The sequence below is a fragment of the Felis catus genome, chromosome A2 (genome assembly GCF_018350175.1).
Source record: "Felis catus isolate Fca126 chromosome A2, F.catus_Fca126_mat1.0, whole genome shotgun sequence".
NCBI classification, from domain to species: domain Eukaryota; kingdom Metazoa; phylum Chordata; class Mammalia; order Carnivora; family Felidae; genus Felis; species Felis catus.
This window is the reverse complement of record NC_058369.1, coordinates 109,171,492-109,193,371: the sequence shown is the minus strand read 5'-3', so window position 1 is coordinate 109,193,371 and position 21,880 is coordinate 109,171,492. Positions and strand designations below refer to the sequence as shown.

At 36.1% G+C, this 21,880-nt stretch overlaps 1 protein-coding gene across 6 annotated transcripts in view; it reads left to right on the top strand.

Annotated features, from left to right (window-relative positions):
• CRPPA (CDP-L-ribitol pyrophosphorylase A) overlaps window positions 1–21,880 on the top strand; it is a 670,733-nt gene that overhangs the window by 140,811 nt on the left and 508,042 nt on the right. For all 6 annotated transcript variants that reach the window (XM_045052438.1, XM_045052440.1, XM_045052439.1 and 3 more), the window contains exon 6: window positions 3,023–3,117. In XM_045052438.1, coding sequence (XP_044908373.1) covers window positions 3,023–3,117 — 95 coding nt within the window. The remainder of the gene's footprint in view (window positions 1–3,022; window positions 3,118–21,880) is intronic.

Here is a 21,880-nt window from a genome sequence, read left to right as displayed (position 1 = left end):
ATTAAGACCACAGAGACCAGGGGCCATTTGTAGTTACAGATGGGTCGTATCTTGAGTAGACAAAACTAATTTTAATTTATATTTTTGTTGGATCCATGTAACCATGGAAGTGACAATTATTATGTGAACAATTATTAGGGATTTACTTGGACCAGACACTCTATGTAACTTTAGGTATATTAAATCCTCATTTAATCCTCATTAAAATGTCATAATGTTAGATCTTTTATCCCATGTTTCCTTCATTTCTCGTATATTTATAAATTCTGTGTAGAAAGTTTGTCATTTCTACATAGAAACTGATTTTTAGTCTTTGCATATTTCAGACATGTAAAGTATTGATAAAGCATGAATATACTATTTATAGAATTTTTTGGATATTGGATTCCTGTAGCATTTAAAAAAATTGCACATTGCTCATTAACTTAACAAACATTATTAAATGCCCAAGAAGTGCCTTATATCTATAATTTATGAACATTGTGTGTTTTTTTTTCTTAGATTGCCTTTATAATACTGGCCAAGAAACGGCTAAACTGTAAACTCTAGTGAGCCATGAAGATCAGAGTAGGTGGATGGATTTGGGGTTTTTTTAAACAGTTTGACGCTAGCAATCTCAAAGGGAATTGAATAACAATTCTCAGCATGCTCCAATTGCTACAATATGGAGTAGATTAGAGAAAACTGCAGAATTATCCCAAAAGGATTATATTCAAAAAGAGTTATACCATTTTGGGGGAATTAATCAGCTATCATAGACAATTAGCTTTTTGTTTTTTGTTTTTTTCCGAAGTGAAAACTTATATAAACTCCACATTATAGAAAATCAAGGCAATGAACAAGCAGAGGTTTTCAACGTGACTAAACATCTGAATCACTTTTGGAGCTTCAAAAAAAATACAGGCAAGAATCTTGTTGGGTGGGTTTTAAAAGTATGTATTTGAAAACTACAAAAGCCAAACAAAACCTACTCAGAATAGATTCTGATGTGCAACCAAAGTTGAGAACCATTGAATTGGGGGAACTGATGAAGATTTAACCTGGTCTAGACTGTGAATGCCACTGGACAGGTAGAGAATTTTATATGACTAGGAAAAGGACATATTGGTATGGACAATTGACAGTATAAAGAAAATGGTCAATCTGGCACAGATTACTCTGGAGTATAAATCCCTGGGAATTACAAGGTGTAAACAGACAGTATAGAAATCGACATGATAGAAGATTCACCTTATTTATTGTTATATTGCCTTGAATCTAGGTTCTCGTATTTTTTTTCGTTGATCTTCGGTAAATAGGTGATTTTTTTTTAATCCAGCTTTATTGAGATATAAAAGACATATAACATCATGCAAGTTTTGGGTGTGCAATGTAATGATTTGATGTATGTATATATTGTGCAGTGATTACCACAATAAGGTTAATATATTCGTTACATCCAATAGTTAAATTTTTTTTTAATTTTTTTTCAACGTTTATTTATTTTTGGGACAGAGAGAGACAGAGCATGAATGGGGGAGGGGCAGAGAGAGAGGGAGACACAGAATCTGAAACAGGCTCCAGGCTCTGAGCCATCAGCCCAGAGCCCAACGCGGGGCTCGAACTCAGGGACCGCGAGATAGTGACCTGGCTGAAGTCAGACGCTTAACCGACTGCGCCACCCAGGCGCCCCTAAATTTTTTTTAAAAGATGAATTTTAAGGTCTCCTACTATATACATACATATGCAACACACACATATTCAAGTATTTTTTTTATTGTATCTTATGTGTTTTTGGGGGGCAGAATATTTTTTATTTCAAACAAAAGATGAAAGAATAGTACATATAACTTCCATTCTGTCTTTTGCCTAGGTATACCATTTGCCCATTTTTTTACATTATCTCCCCTTTGTAAAGCCTCAGCAAGAGTGATCATGAAAAAGTTAGTTCACTTCTGTGAATTCAGGTTTCTGGTGTCTATTATATAGATTCATAATAATATTGTTTGCAGGGCCATCATGAACATTGGTAATAATAGAACATAGAGCTCTTGCACCATACAATATTCTTGATAGATGTGAGGTAGTTAGTAAAGGGAGTACTATTAATTGGTGCTTTTCTTAATATTTTAAATGTCTGTTGTCCCCAGCTGTGCTTGGAAAAATGATTAACTATTACTAGATTAACATTTATATATATCATGTTATATAAAGTTCCTTGAAGAAGCAGCTGGGTTAAATGTTAAACTAATTTGATTTAGGATTCTTATTTATAATTAAGCCTTTGTAAAAGTTTTTGACATAATACCATGCATTGTCTTCTTAATTGGTAGCAATATAGCTATTTCTTAGTATTATAGACCTAGCTAGTGTAGAGTAGGATTATGTATCTTTTGAAAGAGTGCATCCAAGGTTTACAAAGGTGAGCGTGATTATGTCATATGAATTGTGTTTTTAAAATGGATCATGTCGAAGACACTTAACAAATTTGAAGAAAACTAGTTTGGCTATTATATTCACTTGTAACAGTTAAACAGGCAAGAACTTAATTGTATTGAATTGACTGAATTAAGACGAACGCCAAGGACACTTCTGTGCTCATCCAGGACACTAGGTGGCACAGTGAGTTGCACACAGAAGGTACTTTCTAGCCTGAAGTGGGGGATCTGCATGAGATGGGATTTTATCAGATTCTAGGGGACTCTTTATAAACAGAGAAGGAATGAACTGTCAGGCAAATAGCTGTCACCTTCAGTTAGTCCTTTTTAGATATATCCTATGATGTCTTATTTCTGTTGATTATACAATGTCCTGGTTAGCCACTTACACAGCACTGAATCCCTATCTTTATTGACTTGGGTGGTAAAGAGTGGAGGACTTATCAGTGTGGATTCCAAGTGACTTCACTGGCCTGCAGGTAAAAGCTTTGTAGTTTGGCAGTTACAAACAACAGGTAAATCCAGGTTTTAGCATACTAGGGCTTTGTTCCATTTCCTCTTAGAAACTTACTTTTTTTTCTTTTCTTTTTTTTTTTTAATCTCAGAAAGAATTTCACAGCACATTTGCCTGATTATGGACACAAAAGATGAGAATCATGTAGGTCATCGTCTTGAAGAAGTACTAAAAGACGAATTAAATGTAAGTATTCAAAGATTGAGTTTCATGATCTCAAAGAGTTGAGTTCATTTTATACCCCTTTTTTTGAGCTGATGAACTTGCTAGTTAAATTCATATCTAATTGGGCTAAGGAAATGAAAGTAGTAATTAAATGTGAGGTCCATAGAAATTATTTGTAAGTTTTACCACTAATGACTTGAATTATTTATTCCCATGACAACTTTGTGTCTTGAAATGTTTTGACAGAATGATTTTATTTAACTGTAAGTAACTTCCCTGTTTCTATTAAAACGTATACCACCTATCAAAGTTTATGGTGAACGTGATAACTTGTTAACAATATACATGATGAAATTCTATTTAAAATCTGAAGGAAAAAGTTGATTTTAGGTAGCTAATTTTATTACAATAGCATAGTTAGAAGAGGAATGAGCTCTGTTAGGACTGTCTGCACTCAGATGGCAGCTTTATTGCTTAATTTCCTTATCTTAAATTGAAAATGTCAATAACATCCACTTTGTGAGATTATTAAGAGGGTTGAATAAAATAACTTAAAAGTTTGAATTTAAAGTTTAAATAAATTTAAAGTACTTACAAAAGCATCTGGCTTGTAATAAGTTTTTGGTGAAAATGAGCTATAATAATTAAACTTTCAATGATGAGACAGATACCTATTAAGTAGTAAATACTACTGGTTTCCCAAAATTTAGTCCTGAATTAGGTACACGAACCGTTAAGAACACAGATCCCTGGAATATATAAAAACTGAGTGAACCGTACACTGGGATTAATTCTGGAATCCAAATTTTTAACAAGCTCCCCCAGGTGGTATTAATGACAATCAGTGACAAATTCTACCAGTAGTGTTTGCAGCAACGACCCAAAGCTGAAAAAAAAAAAAAAAAAGATTACCATTTCCACTGTTTCTTAGGTGGAAAGGTCATACTATAATCCAGTCTTCTGTATTGCTTCTATCCATTGACTTTCTGGGGATTTACCCCCATCTTTGAAAATTTTAGCACTTTGCTCTCTGCTTTCTGTCTCAAGTTCACTTGTTAAGAATCTGTTCCTGGAGAGCCTCGGTGGTTCAGTGAGTTGAGTCTGACTCTTGATTTCAGCACAGGTCATGATCTCACTGTCCTGGGATGGAGCTCCAAGTTGGGCTCTCCATTGGTGAGGAGCCTGCTTGAGATTCTCTCTCTCCCTCTTCCTCAGCCCCTCCCCAGCTTGAGTGTGAGCGCGCGCTCACTCTCTCACGCTCTTTCTCTTAAAAAAAAAAAAATCCTAAACTATAGATAACTTTCCACTGTCTAACCCACTGAAGCGCCCCTTTGCCTCAAAAATAGTCTTTTACCTTTGGGTAATCTCATTTATTCTTTTTCCAATCAATGCAGAAGCCACTGAGGTGGGACCTTGAGAGAATTTTTTTTTTCAACATAATACTTAATTTTTTAAAATTTACGTCCAAATTAGCACATAGTGCAGCAATGATTTCAGGGATAGATTCCTTAATGCCCCTTACCCATTTAGCCCATCCCCCCACGACCCCTCCAGTAACCCTCTGTTTGTTCTCCATATTTATGAGTCTTTTATGCTTTGTCCCCCTCCCTGTTTTTATATTATTTTTGTTTCCCTTCCCTTATGTTCATCTGTTTTGTCTCTTAAAGTCCTCATATGAGTGAAGTCATATGATATTTGTCTTTTTCTGACTAATTTCACTTAGCATGATACCCTCCTGTTCCATCCATGTAGTTGCAAATGGCAAGATTTATTCTTTTTTGATTGCCGAGTAATACTCCATTGTATATACATACCACATCTTCTTTATCCATTCATCTGCCGATGAACATACGGGCTCTTTCCATACTTTGGCTATTGTAGATAGTGCTGCTATAAACATTCGGGTGCATGTGTCCCTTCAAAACAGCATACCTGTAAATACCTAGTAGTGCAATTGCTGGGTCATAGGGTAGTTCTATTTTTATTTTTTGAGGAGCCTCCACACTGTTTTCCAGAGTGGCTACACCAGCTTGCATTCCCACCAGCAGTGCAAAAGAGATCCTCTTTCTCTGCATCCTCACCAACATCTGTTGTTGCCTGAGTTGTTCACGTCAGCCATTCTGATAGGTGTCAGGTGGCATCTCATGGTGGTTTTGATTTGTATTTCCCTGATGATGAGTGATGTTGAGCATTTTGTCATGTGTCGGTTGGCCATCTGGATGTCTTCTTTGCAGAAGTGTCTATTCATGTCTTTTGCCCATTTCTTCACTGGATTATTTGTTTTTTTGGTGTTGAGTTTTTTGGTGTTTTTTGGTGTTGAGATTTTGGATACTAACCCTTTATCTGATATGTCATTTGCAAATATCTTCTCCCATTCCTTCGGTTGCCTTTTAGTTTTGCTGATTGTTTCCTTCGCTGTGCAGAAGCTTTTTATTTTGATGAGGTCTCAGTAGTTCATTTTTGGTTTTGTTTCCCTGGCCTCTGGAGATGTGGTGAATAAAAAGTTGCTGCAGCCAAGATCAAAGAGGTTTTTGCCTGCTTTCTCCTTGAGGGTTTTGATGGCTTACTGTCTTACGTTTAGGTCTTTTATCCATTTTGAGTTTATTTTTTTGTATGGTGTAAGAAAGTGGTCCAGGTTCATTCTTCTGCATGTCGCTGTCCAGTTTTCCCAGCACCACTTGCTGAAGAGACTGTCTTTATTCCATTGGATATTCCTTCCTGTTTTGTCAAAGATTAGTTTGCCATACATTTGTGGGTCCATTTCTGGGTTCTCTATTCTGTTCCATTGATCTGAGAGTCTGTTCTTGTACCAGTACCATACTGTCTTGATGATTACAGCTTTGTAGTATAGCTTGAAGTCCAGGATTGTGATGCCTCCAGCTTCGGTTTTCTTTTTCAAGATTGCTTTGGCTATTCAGGGTCTTCTCTGGTTCCATACAAATTGTAGGATTATTTGTTCTAGCTCCATGAAGAATGCTGGTGTTATTTTGATAGGAATTGATAGGATTATTTGTTCTAGCTCCGTGAAGAATGCTGGTGTTATTTTGATAGGAATTGCATTGAATATGTAGATCGCTTTGGGTAGTTATCAACATTTTAACAATATTGTTCTTCCTATCCAGGAGCATGGAAAATCTTTTTCCATTTCTTTGTGTCTTCTTCAATTTTTGTCATAAGCTTTCTATAGTTTTCAGTGTATAAATTTCACCTTTTTGCTTAGATTTATTCCTAGGTGTTTTATGGTTTTTGGTGCAACTGTAAATGGGACCGATGCCTTGATTTCTGTCTCTGTTGCTTCATTGTTGGTGTGACCCTGAGAGAATATTGTTGGAACTCTGGCTATTCTTCAAGTCTGAGTTGACAGAGCTGGGTTTCTATACTCTTGTTGAGTACCCAGCTGTAGTGACACAGAATATAACAGCTGGGTACTCAACAAGAGTATAAAACCCAGCTCTGTCAACTCAGACTTGAAGAATAGCCAGACTTCCAACAATATTCTCTCAAAATCTCTCTCACACCAACAATGAAGCAGCAGAGAGAGAAATCAAGGAATTGGTCCCATTTATTCATTTATTACAGTTTATTTGTTACAGTTGCACCAAAAACCATAAAACACCTAGGAATATATCTAAGCAAGTCACAGTTAATGCAGTATTCTGTTAATAGAGTATTTTTTTGTTGCTTCTTTTTCTGTTCATGTTTAGTGATAAAACGGCATGAGATGTGGGGATACACACAGTGGTTCATTACTGGTCTTGTGTGATTGATTCATCACTGTGACCTCTCAAGACCTTACCCCTCTCATTTTCAGTGACCTTGATTTACCTATCTGTTGGACCCTGTCTGGATATTGCCGTCATCTTCACTGGGCTGAAAAATAAGTACTAAGGCTATTTCTTAACCTCTGATCACAGATTTTGTCATTCCATAACTTTTACAAAATGCATTCCTGTGCATTTTTGAATTTTATAGGGAGCTCTAGGTCCCCTACATTGTCCCTTTTGGCTACATTTTATCTTACACCCTTCTTTGCCTCGTTCACATACCGTGTTCTATCACTTCAGTGGATCATGGATCTTCTGATAGCCTCAATTCCCTGTTCTTTGGAATTCGCCCCCTTGGTTAAAGCTGTATCCATGTATTAGTCTAACTTTCACCTTTCTTAGCCTTGACTCAAACAATACTGCTGGAGGAAATTATACGTAGTTCAGATTGTTGCCATTAAAAAAAAAAATACTGGTCTCCATCTGCAGTGGACACAGAATGTTTTAGAGCAAACATACCATGATTGCATAGTGAGCTCCCATCCTCCTCAGTGAATATTTTAGACCTCCAGCACTTCTCTCAAACGCCAAACCCAGGGTTTCTTAACCTCAGCACTGTTGGCATTTTGAGTTGGATAATTCTTTATTAGAGCTGTCTTGTGAATTGTACACTATTTAGAAGCATCCTTGGTCTGTACCACTGGATGTCCCTAGTTATCTCCAGATATTACTATCATTCCCAGCTCCTGATTGTAGCAACCAAAATATCTGCATTTATATAGTAAATGGTGCCTGGATGGGGACAAAATCCCCCTTTAGTTGAGAAATGTTGGTCTAATTCTACTATATTGACCCCTATTCTTAGTTATATTGAAATTGTCTCCAGCTTCAGAGCATAATTTTATCCTCTCACATGGGAACTCCTTATCGTCCTGGCACCAAACTTCGCAGAGTCTTCAATCTGTAGTCATGCTCTTACTAAGACTGTATTCTCTTCTGAGCTCTGGTTCCCCTCCCTCCACTCTCCCCACTGCCATCAACATTCCACCATATTCAAGTTCCTTCCATTAATGGAAACAAAGCAAAAAAAAAAAAAAAAAAAAAAACCCTCTCAACTCAGGTTACCTGAAGCTGTCCTTATTTAGAGTAATGTAACTTCTCATTCCTTCATATATTATAGCCTCATTTCCAGTCCCACCTTCTGAAGGAACTACTCTCAGCGAGGTCCTCGATGACCCTTTGAGCAATCCACAATACCTCATCAGTCCTTACCCTGATTTACTGCAGCATTTGACCTTCTTGTCTAATACTTTCTTCTACAAGGAATCTCATCCCATTTTGTAAAATCTTGTTTTTTTGAACATCCTTTTTTTGTTTTGTTTTGTTTTCTTTGTGGCTTCCTCTTAATTTTGTTTATAGGATACTGTTTATAATTTCTGGTTCCTGTACATAGGTGAGTGGTTTTCTCTGGAAAAACTAGGCCGATGCTTCATATATCCTCTAATTGTCAGGGACAAAATCAGTCTCTGACCCTGTGTTTAATTGATCACTATCCTGTGTTTTAGAGATATAAATTCAATTAGAAGTCTCCCAGACTCTCAAGTTGGAATATTAGTAATATTTCACATTTCACAAATTGTTCCAATTTTCCTTCATCTGACCTGTGTATATTTTTCCTAGATCCCTAAACCTGGTATAATTTTTCACCCATTCTCTATCTCATCCCTGAAGCAAATAAAGTTCTGAAACACTTTAATTTTACCTCATTATCTCTCAACTGTGTTGTATTCATCAACCCTGTCGCTATCCTATGTACCCCAGCTCTTGTCTGGATTATCACACAGTCTACTAACTGATATCCTGCCTCCAGTCTTGATTCTGTCACATCTGTTCTTGGTATGGCTGTTAGATGCATTTTTAGAACTCCTACGCCTTACCATGTTACTCTCCACTCAAAACTGTTGCTTGATTTGCCATTGCTCCTAAATTAATGTAAAAATTCCTTGCCCATCTTATAAGATCTCTCATGTTACTAATGATGCTATTAAAGACGACAGACACAGCAACAATAATAATAAACATTTTTCAGCACCTATTTTATGTTAGGTACCATAGCATATGTTGTTAATAACCTTCTGAAATAGGTAGTATTATTTTTATTTTCCAGATGAGAGAATTGAGGCACAGGGGCATGCCTAAATTGTCCTTATTAACATTGCCATGAAGTAGCAAAGCAGGAACATGGAGATAAATATGGATTTATGTGATACCAAAGTCTATCCTCTTAAAGTGGTACCCTTGCTTCTCCATATTGCTCACTATTCAGGCTAGCTCTACTTCTTTGAGTTTCTCAAATTGGATAGCACTTTCCTACCTCTTCACTCTTTGTCCCCAATAGTGTTTCCCCAGGGAGCTTTTCCTGCTCACTATTTTTTTACAGTCTGGTTTACATACTCTTTTGTTGTATTCTCCAGGTTGCTATCTGAACTAATTTGAAGTCTTCCCGGAGCTTAGTGCAGTCTTGATTCTAGGAGGAGATTTATTGAATGTTAAATAAACAAATGGATAAATGATCATGACTTGTTATCACTAAGTTGAACATTGTATTACGTATTGTACTGTGCTTTCTGCATAACTGATTACCCCCAATTTAGTGACTTAAAATAATGAGCATTCATTATCTCACAGTTTCTGTGAGACCTGAGTGTAGGCACAGCACAGCCAGTAGGCTTTGGTTCAGGGTTTCAATTTGGTTGTAGTCAAGCTGTTTTCTGTAGGCTGAGGCCATGGAAATGGATCTGCTTCCAAGCTTACTCAAGTAGTTGCTGGTGGGCCTTAATCCTTTGCCATGTGGACTTCTCCACAGAGCTGCCTCACAACATGCTATTCAGAATTGAAGGCACAGTCTTTTTGTAAATTGATCTTACAAGAATATCCCCTCACTTCTGTCCTCTTACCTTCTTTTGAAGGAAGTAAGTATATCCAACCCACACTCCAGAGGAGGTGAATATACAAGATGGTGAATATTGAGAGGTAGGGTGATTGTTAGTGGGCCTCTCTTATTTTTTTAAGATGTTTGTTTTGAGAGAGAGTGAGTATGCAAGTAGATACACGCTTGAGTGGGGGATGGGCACAGAGAGGGAGAGAACGAATCCCAAGCAGGCTTTTTTGCTGTCACTGTGGAGCCTGTCATGAGGCTCAATCTCATGACTGAGATCATGACTTGATCCAAAATCGAGTCAGATGCTCAACCAACTGAGCTACCCAGATGCCCCAGTGGACCTCTCTTAGAAGTTGCTTGCTACAAACATATATTCATCATGAAGTTGAAAAAAAAAATACCCAGTAACGTGTCCCATCTAGCTTCTTGTGGTATGTGAAGCAGTACTGTATATAAGTCTGAGTCTTCTCTATTAGAAATTTGCCTTATGTTACCTAAAATTTCCTCATTGAAATCATTATCCAGCCAAACTATAATTCCTTGGTTAAATAAATGGAGGCACAATCTATTTGACATGAAAACTAGGGATTAGTACTTGAGTTCATCAGATATTCTATATGACTCACACCAGAGTTAATCAGAAACATCTGAATAGTTGTCAAATCAACGACAGACAAAAGGAGCTAACTAGCCTAAACCAAAAGCCTCAGGATGTACTCTGAGCAGGAATGACTGTAATCTCCTGAATTAAATGCAGTTCTTTCCATATAAACCAGTCTAACAAATTTTCAAACTCCAACAGAGAAAAGAGTCAATGACTAATTTGTTGAGAATTTTATGTTGATTAGTCCATAGTATAACCCTAGGTAACCTATTGTATAATCTGATAAAACATACTAAATATTGAATTAATCTTAGAAGAAATGAGCCTTCAAAAGAGAGACATAATGGTCTTAACATATTGTTCACAGCTTCAGAAATAGTTCCTGAGCTTCTACTCATCTTCTTTTCTATATATTTTTTCTTTTCCCGTGCTCCTCCCTCTCTCTGTCACTTTTGATGATAGAAATTTTCAATCACGTACCTAAAAAGAGACAATACTATTAAGAATTCTCACGTACCTATTACCTAGCTTCACAATGACCAACTCATGGCCAGTATTGTTTTCTCTATACTCATTTATCCCCAGATTATTTTAAAGAAGATCTCAGCTATCCTGTCATTTCATCTGTAAATATCTCAGTATGTACCTGTATAAAAAAAGTTTATTTTTAAGCTATTATTATAATACAATAACCACACTCCAAAATATCCTTAATTGTGCCATAATATCATCAAATGTCCATCAGTTATTAACTTTCTCCAATTCTCTTATGTATTTTATTCTTTTGTTTTCCGTTTATTTGAATCATTGTCTCTTTCAGTGAGCCTTCCATTCTCTTTCAAGAATGTCCACAAACAACCATCAGTGAATATGTTTCTGAAATTTATTTTTATCTACAGTTTTTATCTTCATATTTTTTTAGAGTAAATTGTCCTTTAGAAATGCCCATAGTATGGCTTTTATTGTTTGTGACTCTGTGGTGTCAGTTAACAAGTCTCTCTGTCCCCTGTATATCCTAGAAACTGTTAATAAGATCTAGAGGTTTGTTCAGATTTTGACTTAAGTTTTTCTTTGGCAAAAATAAATTACTTTTTTCATGGCGATGTATACTTCTCCCAAGAAGTACATAAGTCTAATCTTGTGTATTTTTGTGGTATAGACAGACACTACTGTCTAGAACCATTATTACATGAAGGTTGCAAAATGATAAAAAGTGCATTGCAAGAAAGGTGGAAATTGTGGCTCTCTTCTGGAGAGTATTAATGGGTTTTTTTTCCCGTAAAGATTATAGATAGAGTCATGATTTTAAAATATGTTTATGGGATTCAATCCATAGCAGTTATTTTTTACTGATGTTCAATTGGTCCAGGTTTGGCCATGAGAAGCATTTTCAAGTTAGCTTGAATCCTTTTTGCAGTAGTCTAATAGTCTTTGATAACTCCTGCTTTCTGGTGTGACAAGATGTTCTAGATTCATCTTGTGCATTTCCTGACCAAAACTGGAATCAACTAGTTCTCTAGCTGACTGCTGCTAGACTGGTCATTGTTTTCACTTTTTATTTTGTTAACAGAGGTAGAAAACACTATTTCCCTTATTTGTTAAACATAAAACACATCTTGAACTCTCAATGATATTTCCAAATGAAATTAGAATTGGAGTTGCAGAATTTTTTTTTAATGTATTTTAGCTCTACTTTCGCCAATAGTGAAACTTACTGTTTTACATTATTCCAACATAACAAACACATTTACTTTCTCTCATGATACACATACCACAAGGTCTTGACCTTTCAATTTCACCGTGTCATCAGTCCATTCCTGTGAACAATGTAAGGTATTTTCTAAAATAGGTAAGGTATTTTCTAAATAGGCTATATCCTATTTAGGATGAACAATCAAATTAATTTTTCTCCAGCCATTTGGAATTGTAATTGATTATGACACTATCTGGATACACAAAATCATTCGGCTTATCTTATTTTTAGACATTGATTTTTTTTTTTAATTTTTTTTTTCAACGTTTATTTATTTTTGGGACAGAGAGAGACAGAGCATGAACGGGGGAGGGGCAGAGAGAGAGGGAGACACAGAATCGGAAACAGGCTCCAGGCTCTGAGCCATCAGCCCAGAGCCCGACGCGGGGCTCGAACTCGCGGACCGCGAGATCATGACCTGGCTGAAGTCGGACGCTTAACCGACTGCGCCACCCAGGCGCCCCTAGACGTTGATTTTTTAAAAGAAACATGTTTTATAAATTTGTATGAAACTCTACTGTACCAAAATAAAATCTACAAAGCAAATTACACTCAAAGAAGTCCAACTTTTGTCTCTGCTTTCTGTGCCTATTGCCTTCCTCTTCTACGAGTAACCAGTTTTTTGAAGTTTTATGGTTTATTCCTTACCCTCCTTATCAGTTTCTGTATAGTAAGTATTGTTTTGCATTTATAAAGTTTTCCTCTTGTCCCCCTTTGATGACTACCTTTCTATTAAAATTCTTGGGAAATACCTTTGTCTTTTACTAATATTAAATTCTTTTGGCTGTTGTCTAATGGATCTCTTTTCTGAGCAACATTGAAATTAACTAGTGCCTTCTTCCTCCTACCTAATCTGAATTAATGTCTTTAACTACCACTTTAACACCTTTTTTATATTCTCTCCCATTAATATGTGATTACATATTATATTGTCTCCCTCAAAACCATTATTTATACTTAGTTCTATAATAAATGCTGGTCTTATTTTAAGAAGACTTACATTGATACTTTGCAGATATTTTGGTTCTCTGAAAATAATGCTCCCGTAGATTCACTAGGGAGGGTTCCTCGACAGACACAGTATTCCATGTTCTTGCATATGAATAAAATTAGTCTTTGGCTAAAAATCTGCAAGTTGGTTTTGGCTCAAAAAAATGTTGGTTCAAAACTTTCTCTTTGGACACCTTAAATGTGGCTTGGTATTTTCTTCTATCATAGAGTTTTTGGATCAAGTGTGGTTAAAATCTGATTGTCTTATAAATGACTTGGCATATTTGCTTGGATGCCCACTGAATTTTTTTTTTATTTATTTAAAGTCCATTTGTACTAGAATTTCCTCAGTGTTGGTCCTTTTAGGTTAATATTGCTCTGTACACAATGTGTCTATTATTGTGTAATTTCACATCTTTTTATTTCCTGAAACTTTTATAGCATTGTTGTTTTTAGTATATTTGCATTCCATCACTTTAGTTTTCTTTTGCTATTGGATTACTATTGCATAAAAGCTACATATTGTTTACCCATCTTCGTAGCTATTAATTTCTTTTGGATTATTTTTTTTTAATTTAAACAATTCATGCTTTCAATTTTATATTTCTCTTCAGGAGTTGTCTGTCATATTTATTTTCTTTGGTGTTCTTCATAATTTACCCTTCATTTCTGAAACAAATTATTTTCTCAAATTAATTTTCCCAATTTCTTGTTCTAGTCACCTTGTTTCTGATTTATTCCAGTTCTCACTTTTGTAGTTTTTCATTTTGTTTTAGCTTATTATTAAATGCTGGATTGCAGCTTTCACCTGCTTTGTGAATATCTTTGTAATGTGTGTGTATTGTCTGTAGGGACATGGTTTTGCTCTTTATTCTTTTATTTCTTATATGAGATTTGAGGTCCTTTCTTGTTGCTACTGTTTAAGTAAGAGGGTTTTTTTTTTTAATCTATTTTTAGGAGGAAAGGGTGCGTCATAATAAGTTTTATAGGTAAGTGGCATATGCTTCTTATTCACTTGTTCAGGAAAAGATGGAAGAGATTGCCCTGCTCTTTCTCAGCTTCTGTCTCTGTTACCTTTCTCCTTTGCCTGGATGTTCCCTGTCACTCCTAGCACACCTCTGACAATTTAGATTTCTCTGCCTGATGCTTTGACTTTGAAGGTGCTTTCTTAATTTGGGTCCCGACTCCTAATAATCCCCAGCAAAGTGACAACCTTTATGTAGCTTCTTTGTTTTCAACTCAGAGACTAGAAAAACCTCTTTTAGTTTTTGCTGCTCTTTCCAGAATGGCTTGCTAAGCTATCCAGAGAGTACCCGATGATGGTTGTGAGTTACTTTCTTTGGGCTCTCCCCCCGCCCCACTCTGCTTTCTTCTGCACAGTGTCTTAAATGGTGGGGGTCTTTATAGATCCTGGCATTTTGTCTCTACCCACTGACAATTGGTTTTGTGGTAGATATTATCTACAGATTTTTGGTTTTGAAGTCTTTCTTGTACTGTCTGCTTTTATGGAGAGATCAACAGACACTTGAAGACTAAAAGAACTATCTTTCCAGAATCCTCTTCCCCTTTATTTATGTGTACTCGCCTAGTATTTGTAATTTTAAGCACTTGAATTTCTCTCTGATTTTCAAGTATCTAATTGATCTATAAACATACATGGCATTTTTGGAACTTTAAAAAATTAGTCTTGACTTGAAGTTAAGGATTTCATAAGGATTTTATAAAGTCAAGAAGTACATGGATGTTCAAAAGAAAGAAGAACCACTGTTTATCAAACATCTCTTTAATATACTCCTTTGAGGACAATATGTTGGATTTTTTAACACTAGGAGTTAATATAGAACTTAGAAAAATGAACTTTGTGTGTGCTGTGAACTTAGAGAATCTTGGTTTATCTTGGAAGGAGATGTCATTCATAGCTGCAAAATCTGTCCTGGTTTCTAAATTTACCTAAAAACTCTTAAACCAAAGAAGGAATTAACAAAATGTTTTCTCTCAAACAGCAACAACACTAACAATTAGCGTGTTTTCTATGTGCCAGAGGGACTATGCTATATACCTTAATCCTCTAAAATAATCCTACAACTTCCCCCTCAGTTTACAAATAGAAATAGGAAAACTATGGTTTAATGATTTGCCTGTGATTACATAAGTAATGAGTGTAGGCGCTAATTGATTCATGGTGACTTTACTAAATATTCCTTTAAGAAAAGGTAAAGTAAAAGAAAATTAAAAAACAACAACAACAGATGTTTAATAGGGTTTATACCTAAAGTCAGGATGAAGGTCCCCTTGGGAAAAGAATTACAGTAAAGCTTTGGTTTGTGAGCATAATTTGTTCTGGAAACATGCTTGTAACCCAAAGTACTTGTATATCAAAGCAAAATTTCCCCCTAAAAATAATGGAAACCCAGATAATTCGTTCCAAAACCCAAAAATATTCATATAAAAATGATTACTGTAATATAACACAAAATAATAAAATACAAAATATAAAGAAAGCTAAATTAACTTGCACTTTCCTTTGAAAACCCTCGTGGCTGTTGTGAGGGAGACAAGAGAGAGGAGAGTTAGTGTGTAGGATGACTTTCACTATCACTAACTGAATCACGGCTATTAGCTCAGTGGAATCTTTTAATTTTTTTGCAAGTTTAATAACAAGGAACCTATCTAATAAAATAGAATGAAGCAAAGCATTCCTAAGCTTACTGTTAAATGGAAAAGCAAAGGAATGTAGATGCTTTGAAGTGACAAAAAATACACTAGTGCCAGTGGTGGGCACCTTCCAACATTCTGAAAAAAACACTGATTTCTGCCAAACATTGTGGCCTGAGACCCAGCATCCTAGCATGGGAGACAATCACCCACAATTGTGCAGTGAGAGAGAGACATAGAGCTAGAGAGAGAAGAACCATTGGCTCACTTGTAGTCATTTGACATTTGGCATCATGTACTAATATTGCAAGACATTGCTTGTTTATCATGTTAAAATTTATTAGAGGGGCGCCTGGGTGGCTCAGTCGGTTAAGCGTCTGACTTCGGCTCAGGTCATGATCTCACGGTCCGTGAGTTTGAGCCCTGCATCGGGCTCTGTGCTGACAGCTCAGAGCCTGGAGCCTGCTTCAGATTCTGTGTCTCCCTCTCTCTGACCCTCCCCCGTTCATGCTCTGTCTCTCTCTGTCTCAAAAATAAATAAACATTAAAAAAATTAAAAAAATAAAATAAAATAAAATTTATTAGAAATGTCTCCTTGTGTTGCAGAACACTCATAGCACAAGTTACTCATAATCCAAGGTTTTACTGTACTTAGTTTTGTAATGTCTTTCTCCATCATATGGGCAAATTTACCTTGTGTCATTTTTCAGCTCATAACCTAAGACAAACACAAAATGTCACACTTTCTGACATTTTTACCTCTCAGAGCTTTTTTCGTACTTTGAAAAGAACATCTAAAAACACTGAAGTCACCACGGTTGAAATCCAGGCACCTGCTGGGCAGATAGGTGCGGGTGTGGAGCTGCTCAGTACACAATGGGAGGATTGTCTTGTTGGCATGAAAAGAAAAAGTGTTTCTCATTGAAACTCAGGGAAGAGATTGGGTATTCTTGTTGTCATTATCCGTGCTAGATTTTGAAACATACCTTAGGGTGTGAACTGAATATCTAAACTCCAGTGATGAACACACCATATCCATGAAGGAAGTTGGTTAAAAAAAAAAATAAGAAACTAAGTAAGGGACACCCTTCCCACTTTTCATACACATGAACATTTCGCTCAGACTTGAATTTCAAGGCTTTATTATTAGGCTTGTTACACTCCTTCCTTGATTTCTTAAGGAGTTTGAGGTATTTCATGCGCCACAATTACTTTGGAGATAGAGCTCTCTCAAGGTACAGGAGACAGTGATGGAAGAGTCTGCTCTCATTTCTTGCTAACTTAATAGCTTATGCTATATGCTGGGCTGAGTAGTTAGGGATTTGTAAGGAGGAAGATGTGATCATTCTTCATTAGTTCCTTAATTTCCTAATTTACTTGCCAAATAATACTTGCCTATCAAGATTTAGTCACTGGATATATGGAGTTGAACTAAACAAGTATGGTTCCTTCAGGGGTTATCTGGAACATACTCCCAGTTGGGGATGACACAGTAAATGAACACAAAAACATGTTGAGTTACAAATGGCGATGACTATTCTAAGCCAAAAGTAAAGTATGCTAATGTAAGAGAGCCCTGGAAAATGATTTAAATTGCACAAGGAAGGCACATAGGACATTTAATTACACCGAAACGAGTAATCAGGAATTAGCTATTTAAGGAGAAATCCAGGAGAAAAGAGCACATGCAAGGCATTCAAAGAGCTTTGTTGAGTGGACTGAAATAAGACGTGTGGTGGAAGGTGCAGGTGTGGGAACACTGTGTGAAGGTGACTAACACCACCACCGCTGCTGCTGCTACTGTTACTAATAATTTGTCCTAAGAGGAAAACGAATTGATAGAAAAGTTGAACTGGAAATGGCATAAACCAGTTATATCTATAAAGAGATTATGTTGACTATTGGTTCTTAAAGTAAAATTCTATGGAAGACGCATAGTATTTAATGTTTTCTTATGTCACGTGTACTTCTAAAAGCACAGGTCTTTTCAATCCGTTTTTCACTCATATAATAGAAGAAACAAAGTTCTTAAATAATGCTTATTTTGTATTTTGAACAAACAGGGACTCTAGGAGATTTTCACGTATTTGCTTATCAACGCCTTCCTGTTTCCTGGAGCCTTTAATTTAATTATCATTTTGTGTAACCACCATTTTGTGATGGGCAGGATATAACTGAAGCATGTTTGTTTTCTTGGGTGTATAGCAAGCTTTGGTTTTGTGGAGGCTGTCTGAGATACCTAGTTCATTTTGCCTGCTGCCCTCAAGTTTGTTTCCAGTGAGGGTATGGATCTGTTCCTTTTCTTACAGACCTAACTAGATCCAGTGTATGACCTACTAGTTAAACAAAACATCACAAATGGCAAATGAAATAAGAGCAGATAGGAAAGAGAACAAATTAAGCCATTGCAGCACTGTTAGGCCCATGCAAAGTGGGGTTATTTTATGCTTATTTTGACACATAGCATAATATTTTAGCTTAAAGACAAAAGATTGGTTCATTTTTTGAAGCTGACTGCAGTGAAGTACAGTGAAATAACACTGTAAACACTACAGTGGGACCTCTGAACAATACCAGCATAATTGCTTCACTTAGAGTATGTGGTTTTAGTGTGTATATAGGACTACAGAAACTAGCTGAAGACCATCCAATTAGATTCTTTTAGTTTGTTTGGGATGTTGGCCAGATTTCCTGATCAGTTTTCCAGAGGTAAAAAGGAAAAAAAAAATCAAAATTACTGGACCACCTAGTTGCTTGGGATGGTATTAATTATATTCATGCTGTATTTAGTAAAATTAACAGTTTACAATTATAACTACTTGTCATAGTTTTAGGATGGTTATTAATGAGGGGTTAAGTACAATCCTCCTCACATACCACTTTGTTTACTTTATATACATATCTTCATTTTTTGTATCCGTTTATGCTTTTGAGTTGCAGGGACATAATGAAATATTACTCTTTCTCAAGGAACCAGATGGTTAATTTGGAACAATGCTTTCTGCATCCTTGCCCGCTTAGGAATGAGGTCATTCTTCACAAATTCTAGACAACTGTTATGCTGAGTTCAAAACAAACCAAAAGAATACCCAACATTTAGCTTTGGGTATATATTTGTAAAGATCAGTACTTCTAATTCAGGAAATTAATTAATTTTACACACATACCTGGTGAGTATGTTTAGGAGGGGAGTCTTCATAAAAAGCTGAAAAAAATGCTGTATGGAATGTATGTTAGTTTCCATCCTTCATCAGTTGATTTTGATGAATTCACTAGTTATCTTAATGCTATTTAAAGTGTGGTATCATTTTAGAGCTTATTTATTGTGATTTCATTTCATTTTATTGACTTTCTTTGGTTCCAAATAGAGCATACCTGTTCTAAAAATACAATTTTATATTTTAATTATTGTGTTTCCCCTAATGATTTGAGAGATGCATTCCATTTCAATTATTTGCATGCATTATAATTTTTTTTGTAACACCATAAAGGCATTTATATATTGTTCTCATGACTTTTGCTACATAATGGCTCTAGGGTTTTTGTTTTTCCAGGGAAACTGAGCAAAATATATCCATTTGAGCTTGTGGTCATAATAAATTATCCATGGCATCTTGTTTCCAAAGCCTAGAAGTACTTACCTGCTTAAATTAAAGTCTCTTTTTCTCTTGCATTGATATCACATACTTTGAATGACTGTTCACTGTGTGTGAGTCCAAGTCTCTACAGCTTGACCAGTTATTTGATCTCTTTTGCAGTCTATATTGAACTTTTCACTTATCTCTATGGTAGTCCAAAATGTTGTCTTGCTCATGCCTTGAAATTATGTAGTTTTCTCTCTTTTTTACTCAGCATTGTGTTTAATTATATGCCATCCCTGCTTGTCACTTGCAGATTTCATTTGGGGCACAGTTTAATATTACTCGTTTCATGAAGTTGTCTTCATTTTTCCAGTTCTTGGATTTCCTAAACTACTTAGCAGCAGTGGTGTTATTATGCATGATCTGCTTTATATTGTTATTTGTTCTTACATCTATCTCTTTGACCATATCTTTTATCACTGATCCTTGCACAAGACTTGCACACAGTGAGAGCTAGATATATAGTTGCGGTTAATGGTGATAGAATGATGAACAAGCAAGCTTATGGAAAACCTCTCCATCTGGACATGAGCCAAATATATTTTTGGAGATAAAGAGGTGGCCGCCAGGCATCCATCAATCACGGGAATCGCTGAGAGGAGTTTAGAACACAAAGTACGCCCAAAAAGCTCTAATTGATTTCCCAGCCAGAAGACAACTATTTTCACAAAATGAGGGAAAGGAAGGGCAAAGAGCAGATGTTGCAAAGATGAGATGAACTGGAGTCAGCTAGAGTGATGAGGTTGAAGTTGGTGTCCAGCAGCCTCTGTCAGGAAAGGAGAAGGAGGGAGTGATGAAGAAATGAGCTTTGCAGAGGGGGAATTGAAGTGGGGTGAAGAAATAGATCCATAAGCAACACTTTTAAGGTTTGTTCTTGAGAATGTGTAATATGATTCTGATGCTACGTCAAGATATGAATCTATCTTTCTTCATTATCTGGACATATACAGCTTAAAAAATATCCTGAAGTAAACACATGTTCACACACTTTTGAAATAAGTCACATGAGCATGTTTTAGTTAATTTTGCTTAAAATGTAAATTATCTTTAATATTAAAATTTTCAGCGTAGCTCTGCTTTTGCCTTCCGTGTGTGTGTGTGTGTGTGTGTGTGTGTGTGTGTGTGCGTGTGTGTGTGTGTGTGTATTTTTTTTTTTAATTCTGGAGGTTGACCTGTGTGTGCATCATAGAATATTTGACAGCATTCCTGTCCTCTGTCCACTAGGTGCCACTAGTAGTTTCCTATCCCACATGTGACAACTGAAAATGTCTCCTGACATTGCTGACTTTCCTCTGAGGACAAGGTTGCCTAAAGTTAAGAACTGCTAATACAACCTGTTATGTTTCATGGATGCTCAGATTTTACAGTGGGTTGGGAGTAAAGCCATATATGTATTTGTAATTTCCAGGGAATGCATAGCTAAACGTAATAAACTATAGTCTTCAGTATACTATTTAAATCATCTCTAAAACTGATTAGGAACTTTTTGTTCATGTTGATTCTAATTAAATCAATGACATTTTGACTAGAATATAAGTTGTATGTACTTTATTAGTGTATACTTATATAGAAAATGGGCTCTAATTATACTTCTGTAACACTTCTGGCAATGTCTCTGTACTTAGAAAAAGTTAAAATTTTGTAAAAGTAATTAGATGATGCTATAAATCTGGTAAGAAATTGGATAAAACAGTTGAAATAATTCTTCAATTTTACTCATGTATATTTGCTATAGTGTGATAGATTTAATCAAGATACAGGTAATGTTTTTAAGTTTATTTATTTTGAAAGAGAGAACACACACACACACACACACACACACACACACACGTGGGGGAGGGGCACATAGAGAGGGAGAGACAGAATTCCAAGTAGGCTCTGTGCTGACAGAACCCACGGGGGCTCCAATTCACAAACCATGAGATCTTGATCTGAGTCGAAATCAAGAATCAGACCCTTAACCGACTGAGCCATCAGGTGCCCCAAGATAGGGGTAATTTATTTTAGATGACACAGAAAGGCAGTGGCTTCAGTAGAGTCAAAGCTAAGTGATCTTCTGATTGCTAGATGGGGGCACACTCTTAAGTAAAAATGAGAGTAGGCTTTTAGATTAAATGGTATTCAAATTATCTAACCTCTTTTTGCCTCAGAGTGTGATCCATGAACCAGTTAAGGCAACATCAGCTGGAAGCTTGTTAGAAATGGAGATTCTTAAACCCCACTACGCATATAATGGAATAAAAATCTGTATTTTTAATAAATTGGAGAAATACAAGTCTAAACTTGATTTCATCTTCCCAATATGATTTAAGCTCCATAAGGACAGAAACTTTGTGTAGTTCATTTATATGATCTTAATGTGCAATCTAGGGTCTGGCTCAGAGCCCTCAATAAATACTCGTTGAGTGAATGAAATGCAAATCCATCAGTGGATAG